Here is a 15,070-nt window from a genome sequence, read left to right on the forward strand (position 1 = left end):
GCCGACAAAGAACTGCGTTTTTCGGGCAGATAATTTACAACAAGCGCCTCAAAAACAATAATGATCTGATCCTGGCTTTTCTCACATCGGTTTCTGGAAGAGGAGAACTCTGGAGAGTCTTTCTTGAGGAAGATTTGCTGCTGTTGGAGGGGACTGAGGCACCGGCCGGCTTCCCCGGCTCACCCCGCTGGAACGTGGGGACGCCAGCTCCAGCTGCTGCCCCAAGACTCTCTGTCCCTCAGCAGGACAAGACAGGAAGAAAGCTCCTGGGTTCAATCAATTTTCCCTCTTCTATCTATCGGTTGTACATCCCCTGTTTACGGACTCAGCATCTTCTAGGAGTAAGGGCTGTGATTTACTAACAAAAGAGATGCTCAATACTCCAAGATAAAGCAGAGGCTTGCAAAGAAAACCCTGCAGATGTCCCAGGCGCTTCTTCTCGCCTTCATCCTCAGCAGCTCAGCAGCCCAAGGAATTGCTTTCCACATTTCCAAGCAGTGGCAGAGCTTTTCCACCTCTTTTTACAAAGGTGTATTTTTTTTTCCTGAAGGACGGGGAGGCACAGGGGCACAGATAATTCAGTATTAGACACACTCTTTTACTCCTGCAGCAACCTCACTTGTTCTCATTAAAAAGAGGCAATTAAAGCAAAATGAATAGCCATGTGGGAGCAGACCCAAAGTCCTCCAGCTCAGGATGCTGTTTCAGACGGCCAGGAACAGCAGTCAGAGGGTTTAAGCCCCGGCAGCAAGGGAGAGATCTCTGCCCCTGCTCATCCTTCCAGCCTGTGACTGGTGGCTCCCTGAGCCAGATGCTGCCTCCAAACACCGCTGCAGTGAGCAGCCATCCTCAGCCCTCCCTGAATTTCTCAGTCCTTTCTTGAAATAACACCCATTTCTGACCTGTGCAAAATCCTGGGGTGACGAGCCCCATCACCCAACAGTGAGAAGGCTGAAAAAGCCTTTCCTCGACCTGCTGCCAGAGAAGAGGGCTGAAGCCACACCGATGCTCTGCCTGACCTGCCTGAGCAGAGGAACTCGCTCACCTTGTCCCAGCAGCGTTTCTGGGATTTCCTTGAGAAGGAGCAGCAGTACTGAGGGGTCACGGTGCTCACTGGGACAGAAAAAAAAATCGTGGGGGGGGACTCGGGCAGCCTGTGCACAGCTTTAATTGGGAATCAGCCTGATATAATGTCAGCCAACTGAGTGCCAGCACTTTTATACTGAAGAGAGACGAAAGGACAGCAATAACCCCAAAACACAGAACTTGAGCATGTAATGGACTGAAGCATGGTTCATTCACTCCTTACAAAAGAAATCCCAGCATAACTATTTTTCTTTTGCTGTTCATGCTTTCTCCACACCATTTTATGAGCCATCAACAGTGAGTCTCAAACAAACCAACCAAAAAAAAAAAAAAAAAAGCAGAAGTCAAAAATACCCAAACAATTGAGAATTACCCCAGAGCCACAAGCTCTGGGAACCCACAGGCAAGTGACAGGTTTCTGTCACCCTCAAAGGGCACAAAAGCAATAGGAGCTCATTGCATTTTCTGGGAACTTTGGGGGATCCCCTCAGCTCAGCTGGGACCTGCACTTTCATCCCAGCTTTAGCCCGACTCAGCGAAAGTTGCGCTACCACAGCCAAGAGTTGGTCTTATCTTAAGAAGTTATTTTGTGACAAATTGGAACTGGGACTGCAAAGCTTTCCCAGCTGAGCAGCAGAAGCAGGGAGGTTTGCCCTGATGTTTATCAGCTTTTAGGGTAAGGTGCTCAGAGCGAGGAGTTGAAGTGAACTTGGTAAGAATGACAGATCCGCAGCACTGCTGCAAACTCAGCTCCTTAACCCACGGACAGCTCTCCCTGCAAGTGTTACAGCCACAGCCACTCCCAGGAATGTTTTTCCTTTTTAATAAGAGAAATGTTTTATCCTGAACCTCTCTCAAATAAAACAGTGGTGAAATAGTTCCTTCAATCTCAAACATCCAAATAAAACCTTCTGTAATTTCTGCTTCAAACTACTTCTCTTAATTTTTGTTTACAAAAACAGCACCAATGATTTGGTTTTTCACTTCAGTTTGGAACAAAAATCAGTGGCAGATCAGCTGATTTTCCTTCAGGCTGGAAAAACATTTTTAGTATTCTTGAGAAATTTACAATTTCTTCAAACGGCTTTTACCTTTTCTCACTTGAAAGCATGGAGAGTAACTGAGCCCTGTGTTAGCTTTTCCACTGAACCAGTTCTCATTTTTCACCGAGAAAAGCTCCTACCTCTGTTGCACTTCCTAGCTCCAGCACAGTCCTTTTCCTGCATGGATTGCATAACACTTCACAGGACACACGCAGCAGGTAGGGAAACTGAGGCACGGAGACTCCCGGGATGTGCTAAATGCATCCATGAGAGAGCCAGAAAGCCCAGATGACAGTTCTGCCCAATAAACCTGGTGGAATTTATTCCTCTCCCTTTTTTTTTTTTTTTTTTTTTTTGTTTTTTGTCGTTGCTTACTTTAGAATACTTCTAAAACTTTCTAATTCACCGCAACGGTATTAAAACTTTTACAGCATTCAGAGAATTTCTAAATTATTTGAAGCTGTAGTTTGGTCCCTGCTCAGCAGTGCTGGCTAGAAAACAAGCTCTTGGACTGCTTTTTTTTTGGGGGGGGGGTTCTTTTCATGCTTTAAGAGCAAGGTAAGTATTGGTGAAATGCAGCTCTCCTTTTCCACGCTGACCGAGCTCACAGCTGGCAAGGGGCAACATCAGGAGCAAATCAGGAGTAAATCCAAATAAAATATGATAAAGTAATTTGGGTACAGAGCAGAAGTAAAAAAAAAAAACGTTGTCTGCATTTGATATCTTGCGGGTTCTCCAGCAGCACAAGGAGCTGAATCGGTGGCAGCCGCAATCACTCTTTTCCCCACTAAAATACACACCTTTAGAGCCAGAAATTGCAGTTTTCGGGTCCTGGGAAGGGAAATATTTGCAAGCCATGTCCCAGCGGCGGTGGATCCGGCTCTCGGGGGAGCAGAGGAGCGGCTCCGGCAGCCGCGCACCGCTCGCTCCGTTCTGACCGCGCTCCGGGAGGATGCTCCCCGCCGGGACCGCATCCGGCCGGGCCGAGCTCGGGGGTCCCAGGGGCGCTTCTGCAAGGAGCGGCTGCTTTTGGGAAAGCTTCCCGCTTCCCCCAGCTCGGTTTCCTTCGGAATACCGAGAAAAACACGTCGGATCCACGGGGAAAAGAGGGTCGGAGGCGGCTCCCGCGAGGGAAAAAAAAAAAACAAACCAACAAAAAATCAAACCAACAAAAAAATCGAAAAGCGAATGAAAATTGCAATTGGCATTTTCGTTCGCTTCTCGTTTCCTTTCGTTGTTTTTTTCCCGTTTTTCGCCGGGAAGCTCCCTCGGAAGCGAGCCCGTGTCCGCAGCAGCGGCCAGCCCGGACCCCCACGGAACTCCCTGCGGCCGGGGATGTAATTATTTTAACAGAGAGCGGCTAAAGGGGGGTTACTGACCCTGCACGGCCCCTGCACAGCCCCTGCACAGCCCCCTCAGCCTTTCTGACAGCGCTGCGCTTGGAAAACGCCGCGCAAGCCGGCGCCCATCCCGCTGCCCACGGCCGCTGGGCTGGCTGGCTCACGGCTGCTGGAGCTGCCGAGCTCGGACTGTTCGGGACGGGCAGCTCAGAGACCGGTCTGGCCCCTGCCCTGCCCTGCTCTGCCCGCCTGGATCGGGGAGAACCGGGGCTCGGGGGGACGCAATCTGCCGCTCCGCTTGGGAGCCGCGCACGCACCCTCGGGCTGTTTGCGAATCCCGGCGCTCCAGGCAGGGCATCGGACAATCGTCCGGACCCCATCCAATCCCTGAGCAGCCTCCCGGTGTCCCGCAAACCACGGCGCCGGTGCCCGCTCCGACGGGCGGGACGGACGGACGGACGGGCGGATGGAGGGACGGATGGACGGAGGCTCAGCGCCTACCGCAACTCCCCCCGTCCAGCCAAGCGCCGTTCTCAGCCCACCCTGGCAAGGAATGGACGAGGGGGCCGAGCCCGCGGGCCCGATCCTGCGCGCTTCTGCTCCCCGGGATGTTCTCCGGTTCCCCGCAGCGTGCAGGAGCCTCGGCACCGGACCCGACGGGCGCGGCGGGGGAAAACAAGGGTATTCACGCCCCTTTCCCGGGACGCGGCTGGGGAAAACAAGGGTATTCACGTTCCGGTGGGTGCCGACCCCGCCGGGACTCCCTGCAGGGCGGGGAAGGGCGGCTCGGGGAGCGGGGAAAGCCGGGCTAAGCACCAGCGGAGCCCCCTCGGAGCCGGCACCGCCCGCCGCTGCTGCCCCGGCGAGAGATGGAAGGGGAGGATGCCCCCGCACTTACTGTCCTGCTGCGGGGTGTCGCTGCCGCTGGTCAGCCCGGGGGACTCCAACAAGCTCCGGCCGGGCTCGCCGCCGCCCTCCTCCGCCTGGGCGGCCACCATGTCGCCCGCCTCCTCCAGGTCCAGCAGGTGACTCACGGAGAAGTTCTTCTTGGCTTGTAAATTGTCCAGGCCGGCGGGGCCGTCGAGGCGGGCGGGCAGCAGGGCCTGCCTCTCCATGGCGTGGGCATAGCTGGACGCCATGGTGCCGAGCGGGGCTTTTCTGCCCTCGCCCCCCGCGGGCGCCCACCGCCCCCGCGCCCCCCCAGCCGCCGGCGCTTCGAGGGGGGGAACGCGCAAGGAGCGGAGCCGGGCGAACGGGACGGGACCCGACGGCGGCGGGTAGGGAAGCCCGAAGGGGAGCGGGCAGGGCCGGGCTTAAAACATGCCGGAGGGGAGAGGCGGCGGCCGGCTCGGGGCGCCGGGGCGGCGGCGCGGGGAGCTGCCGCCGGCCGAGAGGCGCAGGGCGGCTGTGGGGCCGCTGGGGCGGGTGCGCCCCGTCCCTCCGCCCCCGCTGCCGCCGGCTCCGCTCCCTCCGCCCCTGCGCTGCCCTCCCCTCCCCTCCGCCCCGCACTTCAAACGCCGGGGGCGGCTCCGCGCCGCTCCGGGCACCCGGGGGAGGGCGGCCCGCGGGGCCCCGCCGGGACGTGGCACCGGGACGGGGGTGGCAGCGCCGGCCCCGGCGCGCTCGCTGGGGACCCGCGGGGGGCGGCCAAAGCGGGGGTGCTGGGCAGTCCCCCCTTGTCGGCCGGCGCTGCACCTGGAGGGGAGGGTGGGCGCGCCGCTGGGAGTGAGGAGAGGAATAGCGAAAATGAGAAATGCAGATGAAAAGGTGGGCAAGGGTAATGGAAGAGAAAGTGCGAACAGGAGAGAGGGAAGGAAGAGGAAAAACAGCGAAAGAGGAAGAAAAAGCGCAGCAGAGAACTGAAAGAAACGGACCAATACAGGAGTAAAGTGAAAAGAACAGAAAGGAAGGGGAAAAAACCCAAAAAACCCGAGGACACAGTCGGAGCTCTTCAGGCAGCAAGCAAAGAGGTCCCCTCAGTGTGTGCTGGCCCTGCTGGCCCCTGGGACCGGGGACAGGTAGTGGCCCTCGGACGCTGGCGAGGGGCCGGAGCCGCGGGCCAGCAAAGGCCGCTGCTTCCCGGTGGCTGCAGCCGGGGCTCCGAGCTGCCACAGCCAGCCCAGAATTTCCATCCCCCCTGATCTGGGGAAAGAACATTTGATGCCATCAAAGGGCTCCAGATTGAAAACAGATGTGCTTCCCCGAGCCACTCCGTGCATTTAATTAAGGCACAGGCATGGAGGAGACATTTTCATCATTAGTTTGCTTTCAGCCCCCCCCGCCCCCGGTCCCAGTTTACCCTTTGCAGTCTCAAAGACCCAAATGAGCAGGGCAGGGCTGCAGAGCTCTGCTGTCCCCAGTTTGGGGGGTTGTGGGGGTAGACAAAGCTGGTGGGTACTGGGTGGAAAGGCAGAAAAAACCCAAAAAACTATGGGGCAAGTCGTGCACGTGCACAGAAGTGTGTGGGTGTGCACACACCCAAAATGCTGTGGGTGCATCTGTGTATGCAGCACAGAGTGACTTCTTCTGCATCCGAAGGAGGATTTGTGTGATGTCCTCTGGTACATGTCCACGTGTTGGACGGGGAAGGAGTTGTGCAAGGCTGTGTGTGGCTGGCTTTTGTATACTGGCATCTTGTGCTGTGGCTCTGCAGGTCCAGGCTGGGCAGGGTGGGTGATCACCTGTACATACCCTAATCATGAAATGCCCCTTTTTCTCTGCTTTTCCCAGATATCTGCCTGCTGCCTCCTTTCTTGGTGAGCTGGGGTTTACCCTCTTTCTCCTTGATCTGCTTCAAGTGGATGTTTGCAGCTGGCTGTCCTGAGTGGGTGCTGCAGAGGCCCAGCCATAAACATCCCTTTCCACGGGCAGTGGGGTCTGCTCTTAGCCTTGGGGGTGTCAGCAGGAGCCACAGAAACCAGACCGAGAGCTCTCTGTGCCACCTTCAGCAATGCCCTCACAGACATCCCTGGTGAGATCTCCCCATGTATAAGTGCACCCTTCAGACCATGCTCCCTGCCAGCCCTGGGGTTGGGAATGCAGCCCAAATTTCCCCTGGAAAGAGGAAGCACCCTGCTCCAAGACTGAGGCTTCATCCTGAGGTGAGTCCTGGCTGCTCCCCTCACATGCAGCACCCACAAGCTGAATTCCAACAGAGGGTGCCTGATTCACATTCTGAACGTGACCTGAACCCCTCCTACAGCACGAGTGGATTTCTGTCACGGGGTGGGAGGGACAAGCTGAATCCAAGGGGAGCTCTGACAACTCTGTCTGTCCCAGAAGGAAGGAGACTGGGAGCAATGCCTGCACAGAGCACCACAGGGCTGCAGTTCATCTCTCAATTATCTCTGTTCTGGCCAGACAGGCCCTATGCCAAGGCACACCTAGGATGTGGAAATGAGTGCAGGAGGAACCTCCTGGGCTCTGACAGGGATGGTGCCTGTGCTGCCACCTGAGTTTATGATGCATCAGACCCAAAGCAGAGGTGATAGGATACCTCAGTTCTCGCAGTCCCGAGGCTGGGAAGGGCTGCCGTGCCACAGATAGCCCATGGCAGCAGAGCCAGGCACCCTTTTAACATCCCACAGGCCATCAAGAAGTTGATCAGACATTTATTTCCCTCACCACTGCTCTGGTGTCAAGCTGAACAGGTAGCTGTCCTTCCCCTCCATCCTCCCATCCCACTTTTCCTCTCCAGTGTGCACCTGCCTGGAGCCTGCTCACAGCCCCATTCCTCGCTCTCCCAGCTGTCCAGCAAATGGTTGCCTTCTGCTCACACTCCCAGCAGGGCAGGAGCCTCTGAGCCACGTCTAGCAAGGGAGAAGAATTAAAAGCCCAGAAGTCCTGAACCAGTCAGAAATCTGCCTGGTGAAGCACCCACAGCTGAAAGGCTCAGCCTCACACTACAGCCAGACCCCAGTTTTGCCCTTCTGCTCCCAAAAGTGGCTATCATGTTGAAGGACATCAGTGAGACTCACCAGCTGGAGCCTTGCCTCAAAACCTACCTCCCCTTTGCTGTGACCATGTCCAACACTGGGAGAAAGTGAAGCAGAAACCCCCATTTTCCTTTCCCTAGTTGCATTTCAAGAAGGGGAACCCCAAATATCTGCATCTCTGCAGACGACCAGCACATTTTGCTTCTGCTTTCTTTTCCCATAGAAAATCACAAACACCCCGCAGTGCCAGTGAGAAAGCCCCTAACTGGAGTGTCTTTTTGATTCTTGAAGTTTCCCATGAAGTCCAGCACTGGCAGCTCCTGTGCTTCCCAGCTCCAAAATGTGAGCTGCCCAAGTATGCTATAAACCCTCAGAAACATTCCCCTCTCATCTGTCTGAACAGCAGCTTCGGAGCTCCACGGTTTTGGTGCCACTTTTCAGGTACAACAAACAGGACCTGACGAGCCTCCCCAGGGTCTTGGAACCAACAAGAAACAGCCAGAGCAGACGAGCAGCTGTAAAATCCCCAGCTCGCATCCCTTGGGGTTGGCATTAGTGGGATGCAGGAGGGTGCAAAGCAGCAAGAAAGCCAAGCTTTCCTCTGCCCTGCCCTCACATCCAACTCCTCTGCACTGACCACCACACCATGTGCCTCTACCAGCACAGATTGCCCCCTTCTTTCAGGTGCCCTAGGTATCTTTTCTTCCACCTGGGTCTGAATAAAAAAAAACAGACAGAAAACCTGTGGTGCCTGGGTGTGTGCCCTCAGCTGGTGATCGTATCATGGCATTCAGGTGAAGAAGCATTTTGCTCAGTGAGGGAAAGACCTTTGGGTCTCCCCTACTTCATTTTCAGTGTGTGAAGTCTTAGAGCCCTTTTTTTGATCTGCCAAATGTGTTTCGTCCTAGAAATTAAATAAAAAAATAATGCAGGGGGGGCAGTGAGGAGCAGGAGCTGACAGCCAGAACAAGCCTGTGCCTGTAGGAAGCCTGACCAAAATGCACACACCACCTATTCCTGCTCCGTGCAGGGTGCTCAGCTGTTTGCAGACATGCTGAATGCCCTCCAGCTTTGCTCTCTTGAGGGCCTGGATGGGGTGCAAGCAGTTTAGGTTGGTGGTTCAGAGGGCAGCAGGGCACAGCTGACGTCCACTCCTCTCCTAGGCCCAGAGCAGCTTCAGGGAGGGAGTGCTCCAACACAGACCTTCACCCCTCACCCCTCTGCGCTCCAAAACCTCAGCCACGGCTCCTTAGGGGAAAGCTGATGAGACGCACAGATTCAGAGCATCTCTCTGCCTCTGGCTCTTCTCAGCCTGCATCCACAGTGTCCCATGCCCTGCCCAGCCCAGTGAGATCCCCGGTGCTGGACTCCTTGATGCCACAGTGCTGTGGAGCCAAAGCAGAATTCTTTCCCCCTGGAAAGTTTTCCCCCAGCCATCCCATCGTGCTGGTTCACTTTCATGGCTGGCCTCGAGCCCTTCTGCACTTGCTGCAGTCAGGGCTGGGTGAGATCTGCGTGGAGCTGGGGACAGGGAGCACCTGCAGGAACACCTGTGTGCGTCTCACATCCCTTTACAGGTGTGGGGGGGATTTTGGGGCTGTGTGCTCATAATCAGGGTCTGCAGCCAGACCTGTCCCCCACAAACTCCTGCTACACACTGGGACCAAACCTCCCTCTGTTCTTTCCTCCCCACGCAGAGGTGTGTTATTACATCTGTGGGGATCAGGTAGTCTACAGTCCTTCCAAGCTGTAAACTCAACATCAGGGTTTCTTTTAATCCCAAACATCTTGATGTCATCTGGAAATGCCATGAGCAGTTTATAATTAGGGTTTAGCATGCAGATTAATACCAGCAGCTCCAGGGTGAACGGACCATCAGAGTCTAATCAAAGCTTAAATGGGGCAGCAATTTAGTACTGAGATTTATTGTTCCTCTGCACAATATTTTGAACCAGAGGCTGAGTTCACAGCACACACAATCATTCCTGGAAGTGCTATCACATCTCCAGTCAGAGCAAGGTGCCTTGTTACTGGTTCATGGGGGTGATAAATACTTGGCTCTGGGAACTTATTTAGGAATATCACAGCACTGACACTGTTCAGGATTTAGAACCTGAGGCAGGAGAACACTTGCACATGTGCTCCAGCCCCATGTGGATGGTGGGGCAAGGCCATGCACTTATGTTTTTTCTTTTGCTGTGCACCAGGTGTAATAAGGGAGGTGTCCCAGGATAGCAGCTGAGGGGATTTTTTTGCCATCTCCTCTGGCCATTTGTGGGGAGGAAGGATGGAAAGCTTTGTGTTACTCAAAGCGGGGATGAAGCCACCTCACAGCAGCAGAACCTTCAGGGGACCTGGCACTGTGTAGCAGGCTCACCTGGGGGCTGGGGAGGGAGTTCTTTGCCCAGTGCAGCCAGGGACAACTCCTCCTCAATGGTATTTGTGCCAAGCCCCCTCTGGACGGCTCCTGGGTACCCCCCAAGTGTCAGAGGTTTGATTTTCACAGTAGGGGCAGCTGGGCTGGCTTTGCAGCACCCGGGTTGGAGTTTTCACTGCCAGGGCTCAACCTGCCTTGCCCAGACCTCTTCCAACCCAGTCTGGGCTGGAGCCTTTCCCTTGCCTTGTCATTTATAAAACACAAGTGGAGGAGGGGGCTGAGAGAGTGGAAATTTGTTTATCAGTTTGTCTGTGACTACTAGTCCCAGTTTTTAGATTCCAAGCCAGAGCTGCCACAGCTGTCACCTAGCTTTCAACAGGGATGGCAGGCACATTCACCAGCTGCCAGTGGCAGGAACTGCTTTTCTGGTTCCTTTTTCCATAATCTTTCCACCAAGTGGGAGAGGGGCTGTGAGGAATGTCCTGATCCCAGCCTGGCTGGTTGTGGAACTGAACTAGAGTTCAGCTCTTCCCTCCCTTGGCTTTGCTCTTGCCAGGGATGCCATGGGGCTGGCAGCACTGCCTCAGGCCCCAGGGCTGGCAGCACGTCTGGGCTGGAGGGGGCAGATGTCACACCCTGTGGCCTCTCAAGACAATCCGTGACCGTGGGTTCCACCAGGAAACCACAGAAGTATCAGCACAAACACCTCCTCACCACAGTTTTGTTGCAGTGGCTGTGAGCTGTATGAGCACAGGGCACAGTCCTGCACGTGGCTGATGCCTGTGTCTATTGCTGCAGCACCTTGGAGGATTTCAGTGGATTTACCTGCCTGGTAAGAAACCAGGCTGTGGCACTTTCAGGGGTCCTATTCCCCTATGACAGCGACCTGGTGGCACTGAGACAGACACCAGGACCTGCAGCCACTGCCCCCTGCCCCAGGCCAGCTAAGCAGGGCTGGCCAAGCTAAATGAGGGCTAAGCTGCATGTTCCCAAGGGCTCAGACTTGAGCTGGCTCCAGAGCTGGCTGCATAAGGAGCCCTGGGTTTGGATAAGCCAGCCGTTTAACCGGGGTTTTATTACCAGCCAGGGGAACAAAAGCACTCAGAGGTCACCCGGGAACTTTAATCAGCACCGAGGGTCACTGGATAGCAGGATAGGAGGGAGGAGGGCAGGGCCCAGGGCACACAAATAAATAAATAGATGTATTGAAACCACCTCCTTCCTCCAAGTGATCTCTCTCTCCCCTTCTCCATGTACACACCCTACTCCTTACAATCAGACCTTCAAATGGCCCTAATTTCCCCAGCAGAAAGTCCAAGATCTCCTGCAAATTTAACTAAGACGTTTATCCACGAGGTTTGGTTGGGTTTTTTGTTTTAAATCCCTTGCTGCTGGAGATGAAAGTTCAGTCTGCTGGACTGCTCTTGGGCTGGGTATCAGATATCCCTAACCCCGGAGAGAGAAAATGTCCCACCAGCTTCTCTCCCCTACAGGAAAGGAAAAAAAAAACCCACCACCTCCCATAATCAGAGTCTGGGCAGACAAATTGGCACCACTCTTTTCTCCCTCCACCCCCCTTTCTGGAAGAGGACTAACCCTTCGGAGCACAGTCACAACTCACAAATATTTGTGGGTATTATATTGCAAGAGGGGAAAAAAAAATCCAAAGGAAGGTAACTGTTAAAAGCTTAGTCCCTCTCCCATGGAAAGCAGCTTTATGCACGTCCATAAATCTCCTTTGTAAGTGGCCATTAAAATTGCGTCTTGTTTAATTTTTTTTAATCTTGTTTAAACACTTTTTCTCATCTTGCAAACGAATGATGTCATTGGCAGGCCCAGTAATGAACTGAAAAAAAAAAAAAAATCAACTTTCTAACGTTTTGGGGGCTTTCTCTAACTGCGAACCCTTCAAAACCAGTTTGCTAATCCAGCCAAATACTTAAGCACGTGCTTAACAACCAACTTGTGTTTAAGTGCCTTGCTCCCACATCTGTCCACACTCATCTCTGGGCACAAATGATGTGCCTGAAGGGAGGAGAGGGTTTAAACTGTGGCAGGGTGAGAGTCCCTGGCTGCTGAACTGTTGGGCTAATCCTTGCACAGGCGACACAACAGGACAGAGAGCCCACAGCATGTGCACAGGACAAGATCCTCACTTTGGCTGAAAGGCTCCTTGCTGGCTACTTCTGTTGTTTGGGTTTGGTGTGTGGCTGGAGGTTTTAGGGATTTTTTATTATTTTTATTATTTTTTATTTATTTTTTTTATTTTTAAAACATTTTTGGAAGCTGTTTTAATGAAGTGGGAGCAAAACCAAATAGCAGGCTGAGCAAATGGGGAAAAATAAATGCAAAACTTGCAAATGAATAATTGGTGTGGTTTTAATTAAGAAGTGGTTAACTGTTTCGGGGTGAAGAGCATGGGTTTGGGTTGACACCATCTGAACCCTGGAAAGAGCACGTTAAGCTGTTCACCATACTGTGGGTTAAGAAAATGGGAAATAAATACATCCCAGCCCCTTGGAAAACTAAACCATCTTTAGGGCTCAGCTGTAAACTTTCTTCAGCAATTTATTAGAGTTCCAGAAAACACTTGTTGAGTAGCCTCGGCCCGTAATAAATATCAGTCCTTGTTTGTTTGTTTTTGTAATGGGAACAAAACCACATCTTTTTCTTTCTCAAGTGGATAATTTAATTACATGGCAAGAAACACATTCATTGTCCAAAATACCCAGAGAAGATTGCCACGAAACTCCCAGTTCCGTGGTGAGAGGAGGAGAGCAGAGCCAGCTGATACCAGAACTGGCTTCAGGGGAGGTTTCTGTGTTGGCACACGCACTTTTGCTGGAGCTGACACTGGGGTTGTCACTACAAACAGGAGACAGGCACCTCTGAGCAAGGCACTTCTTACCCTACATGGAGCACCAGAAGGGAAAGGCAGAGGGAACCCAAGGGAATGAGGGGCAGGGAAGGGAAGGGACCTGTCTGTGCCACACAGAGGGTCTGAGGTGGCAGTGGGGGAGAGCTGATCCGTCTGTTCTCGTGCACTCCCTCGAGCCTAGCTCCGCTCTGAAAATATCAATGTTTTCTTCTTGAGGCTGAAATACTTGAACATTTCTTGCTCTGCAGGTTGTCACCCCTTCCGTGGGGACTTGTCCTGGCCTCGGTGGTAGGAGGCAGAGAGTGATCCCCAGAATGTCTGGAGGTGACACCCTGTGAGAACAGGGAGTGCTTGGGAGCATCCATCCCCTTCTGTGCCCCCATTTCTGGGAGCCTGCCTTGCAGAAAGAGAAACAGGAGTCAATCCTTTAAGATCAGCTCTTGATGGGCTTGGTTCACTCATTCCCTGCAGGCAGCTTTGGGTTTAACCCTAGAAAAGTCTGAAATAGCTGAAGGGGGGCACAATCCAGATCAGCAATTACCCAGTGCTCTTTCCCAGGGATAGCCTGGCAGTTATGGTCAGAATCCAGGAATCAGATGGTTGCAGAAAGAAAGACTCTCACTCCTCTGAGCTCGTCTTGAGGGGCACAATTAACATGCTGATGTGATTAAAGCCACGTTCAGCTCTGGGATACGAGAGCCAGATGCACCAGGTGACTCCTCTGAAGGTGCTGGTTACCTGATTTGTAGCAAATCAAGCAGAAATCAGCCATTCCTGTCCACACAGCTCCATCGTGCTGTTAAACAGCCAAACCCTCTTCTCTTACATGTCTTTGAGGGAGATGAAATCCATATGGCCCAGAGAGTGAGCACAGGCCAGGGATGGAAGGAAGGACAGAAACACCATTTCTTCAGGACAGAAGACAATGGAAATGTTTCCACTGATTCCAACAGGTTCTGAGTCAGCGGCTGCAACCAATTTTCCTCCTAAATGGACTTCCATATGTCTAAAAGAGTCTCGCAAGTGCTGGAATTTGTTACAGAACAAACCTGTACTTTATTACTCTGCTCCCTGATTCCCAGCGTTTCTCCCTTCACATTCCTTGCTCAGCCATTTCTGGGCTTCGGGGTTCGCTTCTGAGAAATGCATTCATTTCTAAAGCAAACATTTTCCATGGGACAGACAGAGTGAAGCCTCCCCCCTCTGCTCCCAGATTTCACTTTGCCGTGCTGAGAACTTGTGCCTTCAGAAAATGATGTGGTTCTCTGTGCAGAGGGAAGCATGGTGAGGAAATCAGGCTCATCAGACCTGAAACCTTCTATATTTTGCAAATTTCCTCTGAAACATAGATATTTGGGCAAAAGTTGAGCAAATCTGGTTTTTACCAGAAATTTTCTGTTTGCCACATCTCTTAAAACAGAGAGGTTTTGCCCTCTTTGTGGCAGGAATCTTTAAAGTTTTTTCTGTTTTCTTCTTTCATTAAATCAAAACAAAAATTGGCAAAAGGACTTTTTCCTTTTCATCAAAGGCTGTTTTTTATGGAAAGAGAGTCACTTTCCTGCCCATGGTACCATTTACTACATTTAAAGGGATTTAGGAACCATTGCAGCATTTTCAGTAGTCGTTTAGGGACTACATGGGAACTTGCATGACCTGCTTCATGTCTGTATTTGAGAGCTATCAGTAAAGGTTAAGCAGTTAAATACCTTTTATCTCATCCTGAGGTGTCAGTGAAAGACAGGCTTTCTACAATGTCTTGAAAATATGGCTCAAGTTTGATTAAGTTCTTTAAACTGAATATAATTTTCAAACTTACTGCTATTGCTACACTGGAACAGGCATGGACATTACAGTTTTCAAATTCATCTATTTAAACAAAAATATTTTCTGTTTCCTTGCAAGAACAAGAGCACAGGAAGAAACTTTCAAATCAACTCCCCCAAGGAACATCTCCAAGGCCCCATTTAATTCAGAATTTTAAGAAGTTTCTCCATTTCCCAAGATTTTTTTACTTCGTACTGACATTAGTTTAAGGGTGTTGGTTCAAAATGAAATCTCAAAACTTTTCATTAGAAAACAAAGCCAAAACCCTTGGACTTCTTTTTCTTCCTTTGCCAAAACAGTTCGTCAAGCTGATGTGAATTCCCAAACATTTTCAGCCAACCTAAAGCACAGCCTTTGGCAAATACATAATTTGCCTACAAAAAGAAGTAATTGTCCCGTTCTAAGAACAAGGATAAAATCCATCCGTGGTTTTAAGTGCTCAGACTGAACAATGATGAAGTATTTGCTCTGATGCTAGAAAAAAAAAAATAAATTTTGCTTATTACTTTACATATATATTTATACGTTTCTGAAATTTATATACACGCACGGCCCTTTCCGTCCAACATGAATATTTTCAACACAGA

The 15,070-nt window shown here is 52.0% G+C and overlaps 1 protein-coding gene across 1 annotated transcript in view; it reads right to left on the reverse strand.

The window, feature by feature from the left end:
- PRRX1 (paired related homeobox 1) overlaps positions 1–5,010 on the reverse strand; it is a 38,079-nt gene extending 33,069 nt beyond the window's left edge. The window contains exon 1 of the mRNA XM_068199275.1: positions 4,368–5,010. Coding sequence (XP_068055376.1) covers positions 4,368–4,608 — 241 coding nt within the window. The 5' untranslated portion in view covers positions 4,609–5,010. The remainder of the gene's footprint in view (positions 1–4,367) is intronic.
- Positions 5,011–15,070: the final 10,060 nt, after the last annotated feature.

This window comes from Anomalospiza imberbis, chromosome 9 (genome assembly GCF_031753505.1).
Source record: "Anomalospiza imberbis isolate Cuckoo-Finch-1a 21T00152 chromosome 9, ASM3175350v1, whole genome shotgun sequence".
Classification (NCBI taxonomy): domain Eukaryota; kingdom Metazoa; phylum Chordata; class Aves; order Passeriformes; family Viduidae; genus Anomalospiza; species Anomalospiza imberbis.